The following is a 15,317-nucleotide window of genomic DNA, read 5'->3' on the forward strand; positions in this document are numbered from 1 at the left end:
TGAAATCGTATGGCATTGTTGGCCGGGATTCCTCATGGTTTATATTATAATTGGTTTTGCAAACTTCATCCACCAGTTAATACTGTAGCTGAATCGTACGCTGCGAACTTTCTTTCTTTTTCTATCCAGACATTTTGAAAGGCAGCACAGCGTCTTGTGTCTTCCAGATGAGCTAAGTTTAATTTTCACAATCCTCTTGCTCTGTAGGTTCCTTCTTTCTCTAAGTTTATAGTACATACGAACCCCACGTTATCTGAGATTATGGTTGGCCACAGCTATGACTGCAAAACGTGTTCCCTTAACCTGTACGTTGCATACATTCTGTCAGTACGGCTAGTCATCTTATTTAAGCTCTAACTTATGAAGTGGATGTAACACTCTGGTGTTGTTCTTCAGTACCATGTATGTGTTACAACTGGATGTCTGATTTTGGACCCGGTTACACTGCAAAAATCACCTAAAATATTATTTGTTTGGGATGGATTGTAAGAATGGGACTATCTAATCGTTGAAAAACGCTCCTCTGTTAGTTTTTCCTGTAACTGAAGGGCAAAGAAATTAATTAATCTTATATTACAGACCATGCCGGCTGTACCTCTGCTATTCGGCATTTCTCTATGTTTGTTACTATGACCCCTTCCCTAGTCATAATCACTGTTCCAAGTTCGTTGTCATTTCTACAATATACTGAGGTCCATTAGCTCTTAATTCGATTCAAATAAGAAAGTCACTTCTTACAACATTATGATGTCCGTATCAGCTTATAAGGCACCAGTCCTTGAAATCTAAGAACCTATAAAGCCGCATTACTTTCGATTTTCGTTAAATCGTTGGTTTTATCCAAAAACGTATCTGAACTCATTGTTTGGTATTCACAACCCTAATAACACATTAATTTTTAAAGAAAGATTATTCCTTTGTTACTCATATTATCTACACTATTTATTTAATGTTCACCTCTCACTGCGGACTGCCCTGTTATTACCATCACTGTTTCCATAGGCTGTGGCTCTGGCTACTGAGGAGCTCGAGGCCGGCACCACCGTCACGGTGAGCGGCTGGGGTAGCCTTCAACCTGGGGTGGACTACCCGGAGCAGCTGCACGCCGTCAACACGACTATCATCGACCGTTCCTCCTGCAACGACACCTACGAAGGAATAGTCACAGAGAACATGATTTGCGCTGGTGAGCCAGAAGGCGGCAAAGACGCTTGCAATGGTGACAAAGGTGGTCCCCTAGTTGCGAACTCCACGCAATACGGAATCGTCTCGTGGGGCTATGGCTGTTTTTACCCACCATACCCAGGAGTGTACACCAACATCGTTTCCCTGCGCTCTTGGATTAACGAAACAATTGGTGTCTAGTTGTCTGCTTTTCACATTCAAAAAGTTGCCTTCTGTAACCATACACACATTGAGGCATACAAACGTGTACGTGGCCAAGAATTGTTTTAGACATGTACCTTCAGCAAAGTCCAGGAGATTTTTTATTTGATTTATGAAATTATTTTGCGCCTGAGCCCTCATTATCAAATAAAAGAAACGCTGTCTTTTCCCAAAGATCAGTCTCAGTAGAGTACGCAGGTGTTAGGGTAGGTTCTCTAAATAACAAAAAGAAGAACTATAACAGGATGTCAATGCACTGACAACACACTAATGTGAAATGAATTTTAATTCCAGCTTTCTTTTTTTCGTCAAATAATAAATGGAAGTTAGCAGTTCTTGATGACTAGAAATTAGTATAACATCTACAATTAAGGAAAGGTGAGGGAGTCATTTAATCCTATATATACATATATATATATATAATATATATATATATATAATATATATATATATATATATATATATATATATATATATATATAGATAGATAGATAGATAGATAGATAGGATATTTCATTTTCATGAAGTCACTTTTGCAAGAGCAATCCGCGTTCAGGAAGGGCGTACCTTGACACAAAATAAACCAAAGAAGCCTCTTTTACGAGATCAATACGTTTAAACGCAGAGAATTCAAACACAAACTTATTTATTAGGTGTTGATGAAATGAACATTGCGAAAAACCAGAAAGGAACGTTTTAGCCAAAAATATAAGAACACAGTGACATATCCAATGTTACACAATATAGATTACATGTGCCGAATTTAAACAAATTCATAGATGTCAATAAATTATGTCAGACGTGAAACTTAACAAAATTCTTCTCGCAAGGTAGAATTTACTAAAATACTATAGCGTGTTAGGTATGCGTTTCCTGCAGTAGCCATTCTTGTGATTTTAGTTTTATGCGATAGAAAAACATTCAAGTAAAGGATAAACCGCATTGCCAGCAAGAAAAGAAAACACATAGCTATAAAATTCGAAAGAAGGTGTTAGATCTTTCGCTCTATTTTTACAGCATAAAATGATTCTCTAAGAGATTATTTCATTACTCGTTATAGTTTGATTTTATTCTCATATAATACTTAGCTGCAGGTTTAGGAACCGTAATCAGAAAAGAGCGCGTTTGGTGACGTAAAACCGTGTTATTTTTAGCTATCCATGCAAAGAAATAGTTTGCATGGTAATAATAACCACACTAAATACATAGACTGCAACTTCCACTTACAAATATCGAAATGAGAAAAGCAATAGAGCACTGATGGCGTGCAATTTTTGCGTCATCGAACTGACCGATTTCAACTCATTTATAGGCTCAGAATCGAACAAAACTAACTTCGTTATTATAGAAACGTAGGGTTTCGTGCTGTATTACTCAATTAAAGAGGAGGTTGTCCAAATAACATTTTTATAGAACAAAAAGTTACAGGAATGATACAACCTTACATTTCCGAGGCTCGAAGAAGAAGAAGCAAGGACTGACAGTTCTAGTGTTTTAAAAAGAACCAATCGAAAAATTCTGTTTCATAGGTATTTAGTATACAAAGATGAACTTGATTTTCTGCTTAAAATAAAAAGTTTTTTTACAAGCGTTACTGTTTCGACTTATGTATCATAAAAAGTATGTATCAAAGAGTAATTTCAAAAGCAAGGTAGTTCATCTTCCTGTGAATTGTCATCTCCTTCCAAAATGAAAAACGTATGGCAGCAAGTAATATACAGATGTTCAGCTATGTCATCAGAAGCCCACCTGGAAATATCATTAAAAATACTAGCAAAAAATGTTAACAAAAGTTTACAAAATGAAGGCAGCAAGACCATGGAAATAACGTGGGAAAAGAACACATAATGCAAACTGGTTAAGGGTTAAACGATGTTTTTAGTAATATCTGACATTGTAGGGTGAACGAGAAACAGTAATCTGTATAACATGTTGTAGATTTTAATATTGTTCAGCGCAATAAAACATAAAATTGCAACTTTATGATTCCAAGTTTCTGTTAGCTAACAATCATTCTCACATCACGCTTACTAAAGAATCATACTAAAGAATTAGCATATAAGTACAATTTTGGCCACAAAACCATGGTTATTAAGTGTTATTGAGATCATGCTTACTAAAGAAATAGTTGGCTATAACATCATCGTTACTAAGTGTAGCTCAGACCTAAAGTTGCATGTCCTGCAGGCATTAGATTGCAGCTTCTCACGCATGATGAGTTATTTTCAGATCGCTGTGTTTGTCACATCTGAGTAGTAATCGTTTTTGAGACTGATATTAGCGTCCTCTATGTTTTCATATTCTTATGCAATAAGTACTTTAAAACATAGGCATTCCTTAATACAGTTTTGTTAAGTTACTATTATACCACTATCAATGGGATTAAGTTTCTCTTGCTCTTACACCGACACCCTAACTGGTGCTAACAGAATCTGTAGAATCTAAACTGTCTTAGTAATGAAAGTAATCTTTGCTATCATGCTCACAAGCAAGAGGCAGGTCCTAACTTGTGCCACTAGAGAGTCATGTAATTATATTTCATTACACGAAAAGAAACACCAGGTAAGAGTACAGTGCACGACATATCATATTACATGCGCATTCGAACTGAAGGCATTAAAGAACTTTGGACATTACCCCCTAGCGGGCTCACGGTTCTTTCTTTTGTGAGTTCGTGCGTGGTGCACACGGGGCCCCAAGCTATTGCAGCCAATGCTTCCTTCGCTTGATGCATTTCCTTCAAGCTACTTTTTCTACCTCTCCCCACTCCTTCCGCATTGTCCCCTCCTTTCCCTCTCTTGGTCTTCTGACTTATGTCGACCTGGCTATCAACCTGGTTTCCTGTATTGGTTGCAATTTTGATCATTTCGCCTGTTCTTTCATCATTTTGTCTTTTAGACCCTGACTTGAAGTTTGACCTCCATTTCAAAATTTCCTTTTTTTAGTGTGAGCCATTTGGGGAAACTCTCCCTCCCTAGCATCTATGGTGCAGATTCCTCCCCCCCCCCTTCCTTCTCCTCTCCCTTCCCCACTGTAGCTCCCTTCCACCCTGCTAGGTCACCAGCACGTGTAGTCAGTCCGTGTGAGGATCTGTTATGAACCCGTATGGCTGAGCCCTGTGACAACATGTGGATCACACTACTGATACCTAAGCTGCCCCATCAGAACTCCCGGCAATGGCTGCCATGCCAGACGGTCCTTGCTGTGACTGGGTGGCGCCCATGGAAAGAGCCCCTGGTTGGACAGGGTTGTATCAGGACAGATGCTTGGTGTATGAAGTGCATCAAGCTGCAAAAATCTGGCAGTTCTCAATTGGCCATATCTTCGAATGGTGAAGGATCATGAGTGCTGCTTCATATGACCAGCAGCCTTCCCTTCCCTGGCTACACCATCGGAGGAGGGCAGGCTCGCCATCTTGGGATGAAACATTTTTCCTATTTCCTCATCTGTACTAGGACAGACGGGGACACATCCACTGCCAAAAAGCCATTGCTTTTGTGGAGAATATCGAGGAAAAGTTTGGTGGAGTCTCTTAGCAAGATGTGGTCGGGCTCCTTGTAGGTCAAAGCTTCTTCTGCCACTCAATCAGCAGCTCTTTATGCCTGTGATCGTCTTCGCAGTGTCCTAGTGTCTATTACGCCTCACCAATCTCTGAATTTGCTCCAGAGAGTGATTTTTCATATGGACCTCATCCTGCAAACAGATAAGGAACTCTGGGCTAATCTGGAGTGGCATGGTGTTCATTTTGTTCGACGTATGCAGAATGGTCACAAAGGCAACTGCACTGATACTGGCATCTTCAATCTGGCTTTCGAGGAGGATACCCACTCGTAGAAGGTCACAGTTATGTGCCACAGATGCGGCGTGAAGCCATACATCCCTCCACCTATCTGATGCTTTTGGTGCTTGGGTTTTGGGCATATGTCTTCCCACTGTACGGCAGACCCTCTGTGTGATGGCTGTGGCCACCCACTCTGTGAGGGAAGCCCTGTGTTCCGCAACCTGTGCATGTCAGTTGTGCTGATCGCCACGCCCCTCGTTCGCTGCATTGTCTGGCGTACAAGAGAGAAAAAAAGATCCAAGAATACAACTCCCTGGATTGCCTGTCTTCCTCCCCCTACCTCTTCCTCACCCAAGCCCCAACCTGTTCTACCCTCCCCCTCCCCTGCAGTTTCCACGACCTCCCATCCAGGAGCTGCTACCCCTCCTCAGCTGAAGAAATGTCGCTCTTCTTTGGCATCTGCTGTCGATTGGGCTCTCTCCTTGGACCCCTCTCCCTGGCCAGAAGACTCTTACCACCAATCTGCCACGAGACACACCATCTCTGTGCCTCGAGGTCACCTAACCTCTTTTGGTTCCAGGTCTTGCAGAAGCCTGTACTCCCCCTGTGCCCTCCTCCACCTCAGAAAGAGAAGAAGAAGGAACATAAATCCCAAGACATGACCACCCCAGTGCCCCTAGAGGTGCCATCTCCCACCTCACATCTTATTTATGGATGTCACCCCATCCTTGCCCGTGATGGGCTACTGACTGAGTGACATGATCTCTCCTCGGCTTCTTTATGTCTAACCTGGAGTCTCGCTACATGATCATCCAGTGGAATTGCAACAGATTCTATCCTCACCTACCGGAAATGCACCCTCTTGTCTCCTCCTATTCTGCATTCTGTCTTGTTATTCAAGAAACACATTTCCATGATGACACTCTCCAACATTTTGTGGTTATCAGGTGTTCTATTGGAACCATGCTGGTCACAGGGCATCATCTGGTGGGGTCTGCACTTTGATTCGCTCCACTGTCCTCAGTGACTGGATCCCCCTACGTACCAACTTGAAAGCAATAGTGGTTCGAGTGCAAAAAACTCAGGCAATCACCATTTGCAGTGTCCACCTCCCTCCAGGTAGGCCACTTCCTTATGTTGCATTGTCTACCTTAATCCAGCAACTCCCAGCCCCATTTCTCCTCCATGGGGACTTCAATACCCACCATCCACTGTGAGGGAGTGTCACTTCAATGTGTAGGGGTATCCTAGTTGACCAACTTATTACTGAAATCGATATGTGTCTTCTTGATGATGGTTCTGCTACCCACTTCAGTGTCACTAATGGCACCTTCTCTGCTGTTGATCTCACGCTCTCCTCCCCTACTCTAGTGGCTTCCCTACATTGGTCATCCCATGATGACCTTACCGACAATGACCATTTTCCAGTGTCTGTATTATTTTCCTGCTACCTCCAGGCAGACAGGCTCCCATGTTGGCCTTTCTGCAGGGCCAATTGGCCTTTATATACATCTGCTGTACACTTTGGCACCTCCCTCTCGAATTCCATTGATGTAGTCATGCAAGGCGTCTCTGCCACTATTCTTCATGCTGCTGGCACTGCTGTCTCCTTATCCACAGGTCCCCCTCGTCGTCGACCGGTACCATGGTGGACCAAGGATGTTGCAGTCGCTGTCCAGGACCGCCAACAGACGCTGCAGCGATTTAAGCGGCACCCTTCCAGACCAACTTCCTCTCGTTTAAGCTTCTCCGTACTAAGGCTCGTTATCGTCTTAAGAGGAGTAAAAAGGAATGCTGGGAGTGCTATGTTTCCTCCCTGGGGACGTATGCCTCTTCCCTGAAGATTTGGTCCAAGCTCTGTAACCTTCTGGGCCTCCAGTGACAGTCAAATGTCCTTGTTCTTAACCTCCAACGTGCTCTGTGCATAGATCCATTGGTCCTCACAGTACACCTCGTGACTCCCTTTGCGACAGCATGAGCATCCACTTCCTACCCTACTGCCTTTCTCTGACAGAAAAACAGAGTTGAACAGATCCCCCTTTGTTCCATCCCGCACCACACTGAGCCCTATAATGAACCCTACGCTGAATGCGAATTGTTGCAGGCTCTTATCTCTTCACAAGACACGGCCCCAGCCCAGGATTCCATCCACAACCAGATGATCCAACACTTGGATATTCCCAAGAGGCAACATCTCCTAAGGGTCTTCAACTGCATTTGACTTACAGCCGCTTTTCCATCACAATGGCGAGACAGTACAGTTATCCCCGTCCTTAAGCCCAGGAAGAACCCAACGTTTCTAGACAGCTACCAATTAGCCTGATGAATGTACTTTGTAAACTGCTCAAAAGAACGGTCAGCTTCCGATTATGTTGGGTACTCGAATCTGGGGGCCTTTTGTCCCCATATCAGTGTGGCTTCTGGGCAGGACGATCTCCAATGACCTTTTACTAAGACTGAAATCAGCCATCTGACAGGCTTTTACTCACTGCCGGCGCCTTTTTGCAGTCTTCTTTGACCTACATAAGGCATACGACATGGCCTGGTGTCATCTCATTATAGTTACCCTCCATGACTGGAGTTCCTGTGGTCCCCTTCCGAATTTTATCCACAAGTTTTTATCCGTGTTAGAGTTGGCACTTCACTCAGTGCCCCTCAGATTCAGGAGAAAGTATCCTGTGCTAAGTGTCACACTCTTCTTCACTGCCATCAATGGGCTTGTGACCACTGTTGGGCCTCTGGTTACCCCGGCGTTGCATCTGATGCAGCTCCCACTTGGTAGCATCTGATGAGCACCAGCTCCAAAGCACCTTCCAGAAGGCCTCTGCGTGGGCCACCTCCCATGGCTTCCAGCTACCTCTCTCCAAAATGCAGGTTATGCATTATTGTCACATCCCGATCCAGAACTGTATTTAGGCAGCCAGCTTCTCTTGGGCCGTATCTTTGATAACAAGCTGACATGACTGCTCTACATTCGCCACCTAAAGACTACATGTATGCAGAAGCTTAATGGTCTCTGCCTCCTGACCCACACATCTTGGGGTGCAGACCATTCCACTCTTCTCCATCTTTACTATGCTATGGTCTTGTCCAGACAAGGTTATGGTAGTCAGGTTTATCTGTTCACCATTTTGGGGTGTGCCTTTCATACTAGTCCTGTTGATAGACTCCTCACCGAAGTGGAGATCCCTCTCTACACATGTGATGGAGCCAATCGCCATTCGCCGATTCCCTGACCATCCCATTTACCCTGTGCTCTTTGCCGATGAGGCATATCTCCCTCTGGGCAACCACCCATCGGTGAGGTTACTGGCTGGCAGGCATCTCACATCCCTCTGTTTGGATCTCCATCTCCACTCACTGGAATGCACCCCGTGTCTTTCCTACCATATCTCCCCCCCCCCCTCCCTTCAGATGAAGCTTACACCACGGATTAAGACTGATCTATTCCAGGGTCCTAAGACCTCTGTCGCTCCTATGGTTTTCCAGTGTCTTGTATGTGCCTTCCTTGCAGAGGACCAGAGTTCCAGGGTGCCATCATCTTGTACACTGTTGGTTGTAAGACAATCAATCAGGTGGGATATGCTTTCACGTTCACAGAAGAGCTTCTAACCATTCACAGATCCCTCCTTTTTGTTTCTCAGGCCTCCCTCCACAGTGTTTTAATTTTTTTGTTCAGACTTAATGAGCAGTCTGCAAGCTACCGACCGATGCTACTCTCGACACCATTTTGTCTCTGCTACACATGACCTTCTCTCTGGACGTGGCCATGTCGCCTGTTCTGTTGTCTTTCTCAGGGTCCCAAGTCATGTGGGCATCCTAGGATATGAACTGGTTGACCGTTTGGCTAGAGAAGCAGATACTTACCCCCCATTTCCTTTCATAATTCCTGCTATGGATATGCAGATCTACGTCAAACCCCTCTTAGCCCAAAAGTGGAATGACATTTGGTGCGCTACTCCTCACAGTAATAAACCCCACACGGTCAAGGAGTCTACTGCAATTTGACTCTTTTCCTTCCACTCCTATCGGAAGGAGTCCACTGTTTTGTGCCATCTATGTATTGGTCATACCAAGCTGACCCATTGTTTCCTCCTACATAACGACCACTCGCACAACGTGGTTTTGGAGCCAGGCTGATGGTATCTCACATATTAGTGGAATGTCTCCTTCTTTTAGCCCCATCGTGCTAAGTATCGTCTTCCCAATTCCTTAAATTTAATATTAGCAGACGATTTATGGACGGTAAACCTGGACCTCAGTTTCCTCTGTGAAAGTGGTTTTTATTTCGAGGTACAAGATTCTACTTTAGTCTTGGAGCGGGAGCAGTTTGGCTGTGTCTGGGGCCTCTTTTACAGTCCTCTTGGTCTGTGACCCAATGACAGCCCCTTTCTTCCAGTTTTTAGATTTTGTCTCGCCTTTTATGCCTTATATTTTACTGTGTGTATTTAATGTTTATTATTTTATAATTTGACTCCTCTGACTGATTCCATCCACTTTTAGCAGACCCTCTTTCTTCTGTAACTAACTTCGGAATCGCGGGACTGATGACCTCGCCGTTTCGTCCCAAAACCCCTCTTAATTAATCAATCTATCTATCAATCAACTTTGCACTTTTTTGGTCATCGTTCTTCTGACTGGTTTGGTGCGGTCCACCACGAATTCCTCTCCTGTGCTAACCTTTTCGTCCTCAATTATTTGCTAGAGGTATTCCCATCTCTGTCTTCCTCTACAGTTTTTGCCCTCTACAGCTCCCTCTAGTGCGATGGAGGTCATTCCATCATGTCTTAACAGATGTCCTATCATCCTATCCGTCCTCATCAGTGTTTTCCACATATTTCTTTCCTTTCCGATTCTGCACAGAACCTCCTCTTTCCTTACCTTATCAGTCCACATAATTTTCAACATTCATCTGTAGCACTACATCTCAAATGCTTCGATTCTCTTTTTTTCCGGTTTTCCGACAGTCCATGTTTCACTACCCTACAATGCGGTACTCCAGAAGCACATTCTCAGAAATTTCTTCCTCAAAGTAAGGTCGAACTTGATATTAGTAGATTTCCTTTGGCCAGGAACGCCCTTTTTGCCATTGCTAGTTTGCTTTTGATGTCCTCCTTGCTCCGTCCGAATTGGTTATTTTACTGCCTAACTAGCAGAATTCCTTAACTTCATCTACCTCATGACCATCAATCCTGATGTTAAGTTTCTCGCTGTTCTCATTTCTACTACTTCTCATTACCTTCGTCTTTCTTCGATTTACTCTCAATCCATTCTCTGTACTCATTAGACTGTTCATTCCGTTCAGCCGATCATGTAATTCTTCTTCACTTTCACTCAAGGTAGCAACATCATCAGCGAATCGTATCATTGACATCCTTTCACCTTGAATTTTAATTCCACTCCTGACCCTTTCTTTTAATTCCATCATTGTTTCCTCGATGTACAGATTGAACAGCAGGGTCGAAAGGCTACGTGATGTATATTACTGGTATTACAGGTCGAGGTTTAACTATGTTGGATAACTTTTTTTATTCCGTCTTAATCAATACGTATCTTATCTGAGGAAGCGAGAATTTAGAGACCAGAATGAGGAACGAGCAAACAGAATTTGAAATGCATTAGATAGCATTTTATTAACGCAAAGAATCAGTGAGTGAAGATAATAAGCAGCAAGGAATCCTACGTAGCAGCGTAATATAGCTCTATGGATGGCAAACTTTCAAAGCAGAGATATAACCTTCGCAGTGCTAACTCGAAATGGTTATTTTACAGTTTTTTTTGTTCTTGTATGTCAGTATTGTTGCGAAGCATTCATATATGTTGCACATGACTGTCATTGAGATTTCGTCCGTGCAGTAACAATACTGGTGTATCACAAATTACATGTTTCATTATTTCTGCTGCTTCTTAGCTATTCGTGAGTCTGGCAGCTGTTCCTTAACTTAGGATAACACTAAATACATCCTTTCCCATTCGGTCGCGATTCCACAAAAACGTGGGCAAAACATGCAAATGGCTTTCAGCATCATGAAACAATTTCTTACAGTGCAGTTCACAAAGTCTAACTGTTGTTGACATTTTGTCAAAGAACGATTCTAGCGACTAATATTTACATTTTACAATTTTAGAACAGCCATTTCATATTCTTCAAATATTTCCGGTTCGTTGTCGCGACATGATAACGATAATTAATCATACATAAAGTTGCAGTGTTGCTTTACTTAACGTTTACAACATATTGAGCTCGAAATAATTCTAAAATGTGATTAGTTACGATGATGTGCAGAAATGTGTTTCGATACTTAGAGAGCATAAAATATAAATATACGAGTATTACATCAACGTGTATAGTGCCTCTTTTTCATTATCAAAGTGTTCTGATACATAATTTATTACAAAAGCTGAAGAAAAACAGCAAAAGCATCTTCTTCATTCTTGTAAACTAGTAGCAGAGGTGGTCAGATGAAGCACGAGATGCGGATTTCATGCAAATGGTTTCTCGTGTAATGAAGATACGCCTGTAGTTAGGTGAACAAGCGAAGACACATCTTGGCTCTCCATTCCATATCAGCTGGTGAAGTACGTGAGACAGTCAAAAACAACAAAATCACTAACCAATAATATCTACCTACGATATTGCAGTACCTATGTTAAACCGAATTACGATGCGTATTTCTTTCGGAGATGTATGCCTGTCGGAAGAAATAGGCACTGCGGTTATTAGAGCCGTTATGAAATACATGAAATATATCCGCAGTTCTGAATATTGACTACCATCAGACGTATAATGGAATGACGACATGGAAAATTTGTGCGAGACAGGGGCTCGAATACAGATTTTCTGCTTATCACGTTGTTGACGACATATGGAAGTTTGGGTCCGGCCGTGAGACGGGCTCGGATAGCCAAATAAGGTACCGCTCGCGATAAGCGGGAAATCCGAGTCCCGGGCCGTCGCTAATTTTCATAATTCATTCTATTCACAGCTGATGGCAATCAATATTTGCAATTGCGAATACATTTCATGTCAATAATACTTACATTCTTCATGTGGAAAAAAGATGCTACTTCGTTACATAACAAGAGCATGCACAGCCATTTCCTTTGCTCTCCCTGCCGAAGCTAAATTAAGCTCTGGAATCGGGTGCATTAAGGAATGGTGGTCCCTTAGGATGTTAATTTAGTGACTCCCTTGTTTATTGTGTTTTCTTTCTTTTTGTTCATACATTTTCGATAGCTAGATACCACTACAAGAACTCTTCAGCGTCCTTGCAGTTAAGATTGGCACTTCTGCCATTGCATGTAACTCTGTCTGGAGTCAATTGATTCGCTGCACTCCAACAGCACTACAGTCGGACCGTTAGCGTCATAGTTAATTCTGACGCGAGCCAGTCCTCCGTTCAGATATAACCGCATAGCATAAAAAAACAATGCAGTTGTTTACGTTCATATCTGGGACTGATTCCACACGCAAGATCACATATGAAGCGTCTACGTATTCTTAGCGGCTTGACGACGCAGCAGAAATGTAAGTTTGAATTAATTCTCACTTTTTTAAAGTCTCAGTTGGAAGATTTTTAATTATATGACATGTTTCGATCGCTCTGAACCATCTTCACGTCTAAATAGTTGTGTGAGCATCTCGTCTCGTATGCTCACATCCTCATATCAGAGTACTCTGATATGAGTGTTCAATACTCATTTTGGCCCAAATCTTTTTCATACAACTTCTGAATGCATTCTTTCCCTATTCTTCATAGTTAGTTTCTTATATAGTCTACCCTCTCTTAAGCTAACTTAAATCTACTGAGCTCAGATATATATACTAAAGGACGAGGCAATGCAGCAGTACAAAACAATTAACACAAACAGCAATGACAATAAAATACAAATTGGCAAAGCAAGCAGCAATATATCTAAATTAGCAGAGAAAATGCAACATTACAACTAATATAAGGGAATATGCAGCAAACAAGAGAAATAAATCAGTAGTGAAACTGGCTTAACACAAGGTAAAATTCAGTAGGACAATGCCTGACAAACAGCAGCAGCAAATGCAGTAACTTATACCTAAACATGACAAAGCTCAAGCAGAAAAAATATTACACTAAAGATGGCCATGTCTAATACCTATGTTACATCTTAACACTAGAGTGATGCATCACCTTGACTTACTGCACCAAAAAAGTCACCAAGTCATTGACAAAAATTATCTATGCAATTCCTGTGAAGAGAAATGTCTTTTTGTGCTCCCTCGTTTTTTTTGGAAGTAGACCATAAAATTATTATTTACTGGATCTGTAGGCATAAAATATATATATTAGTACATCTACTAGTTTTTATTTTAACCAAAGCTGCTGCAGCTAGAAACTAGATATTAAATGAAATGAGCAAATATATACATAAAGCAACATGTGAAACGTCATTCACTAGGCAAATGGCGTCTCCAAAGGCAAAAAAAATCTCTCAACTAGAAAGACAATAGATGTAAAATGTTTCTCATCATTTCATTAGTCATTTCTGTAAATATCAGAAAGTGTCATATTTGCGATGCTTTCTACAAAGGAATGTCAATATCGAGGTTAATGGTCTCCTTTTTTTTCACCTAATAGCTTTTTCTCCAGGCGACTGGCACACCTGGGCGCGACCTGGGTCACTTAGCTTCCTTACCGAAATATTTACGACAGCAGTTTGCGCTACAGTGACAGTCTCATATAAAAAATTTCACAAGATCCTATAAATATAACAGTGTCCAAAAAAATTTCGCCGCCATTGTGATACATTCAAGCAGGTACATACATTTCATAACTCTTAAAGTACGATTCTTGGTTTAACAACCTTTTTCACAAACCAGAGTCCCTAACCACTACTCATTATTCCTTACCTTATTACACATATACATATTCGTCGACACTTCTTTAATATTTCATCATAACAGATATGTAGCATAATCAAATTCCTCATATAGCATTGATCATAAACATACCTCAACAGCATAATACACATCGCCGTCGTAATAACAACATCATAACACCTCAGTCAAATCTCAAAATCATCGTAGCTTCCTCCAATAATTTCAAAACCTAAAAAAATTCTCTGTTCATTTCAACAGTGTCATCTACCTCAAACGTACTTTAAAAACCATGATCCCATACCAAATACATCATTCAAAGCTCTCATAGTATCACAATGGTTCCGAAAAACTCTGAAAGTTCACAAAGTACAGACAAAATACAATTTCAAAAGTGTGAAGTTATCCAACTGTGTAATTACGTAAACATCTGTCAGTGACGTAGTAAAAAAAAAATGTTTCTTTCTCTGTTGAATAATCAGATAGCTGTGTAATTCTGTGTTAGAGGAATATGGTACCGATGTGTGAAGTTGTATAAGCAAATACCATATTAGCTAGGGCTCCTTGTGCTTGCCAAACACATGGTACACAAAGCAGGCATGTACCCCCCTGAGGATTAATGTAATTATACACTCAGGTGTTACAAATTACAGCAATGGAATTTAATATATCACAGAAAACCTTTGTAACTTTGTAATTCAAAAATCTTTAAAAATAAATGTTTTAAGCACAAAATTAATCATTCAGATACGTGTACTGTAGCACTAAACTGTGCGTCTTGTTGTAAGATAATCTCTGTCATTACGTAAGGGTAAAAAATGTGCCAAGTGTCGTCATTATCGTCGTCCGTAAGCAAAGCTCTGTGGAAGTCAGTGTACTTACCTCGTAATAAACAAAAGCGAAATGCTATGCATATAGATATCGTACTTATTACGTACAGTATCATACCAAGAAAGTACTATACCGTAATGTATTGTTGTGCTACGAAAAAGGCTGTCTCATTGTAGCTATACCACAAAAGTTACTACTAAGACATGTTTTACTTTCCAGAAGAATTCAGAAAAACTGTGCAGATATAAAGCAGATACAACACAAAAGCAACAATGTAAATTGTGTCACACATTAGTAGCGTGATATAATCGTGTAGCAGTCAAAGAAACCAAATACTAAGTCATCTTTAATCTCACAGAAAGTACTTCAAATAAAGAATGTCTTTTCAAGTAAATCAAAATGTTGCATTAAAATCTCATTAGCAGTATATGTTCTAAGTATGTAAGCCTTATAGTCGTTACGTAATCG

At 41.3% G+C, this 15,317-nt stretch overlaps 1 protein-coding gene across 1 annotated transcript in view; it reads left to right on the top strand.

Moving 5' to 3' along the window:
- Positions 1-15,317, top strand: part of LOC126474420 (vitellin-degrading protease-like) — a 46,225-nt gene that overhangs the window by 12,991 nt on the left and 17,917 nt on the right. Inside the window, exon 2 of the mRNA XM_050101890.1 lies at positions 1,003-1,186. Within this exon, the coding sequence (XP_049957847.1) occupies positions 1,003-1,186 (184 nt within the window). The remainder of the gene's footprint in view (positions 1-1,002; positions 1,187-15,317) is intronic.

This window comes from Schistocerca serialis, chromosome 4 (assembly GCF_023864345.2).
Source record: "Schistocerca serialis cubense isolate TAMUIC-IGC-003099 chromosome 4, iqSchSeri2.2, whole genome shotgun sequence".
Classification (NCBI taxonomy): Eukaryota; Metazoa; Arthropoda; class Insecta; order Orthoptera; family Acrididae; genus Schistocerca; species Schistocerca serialis.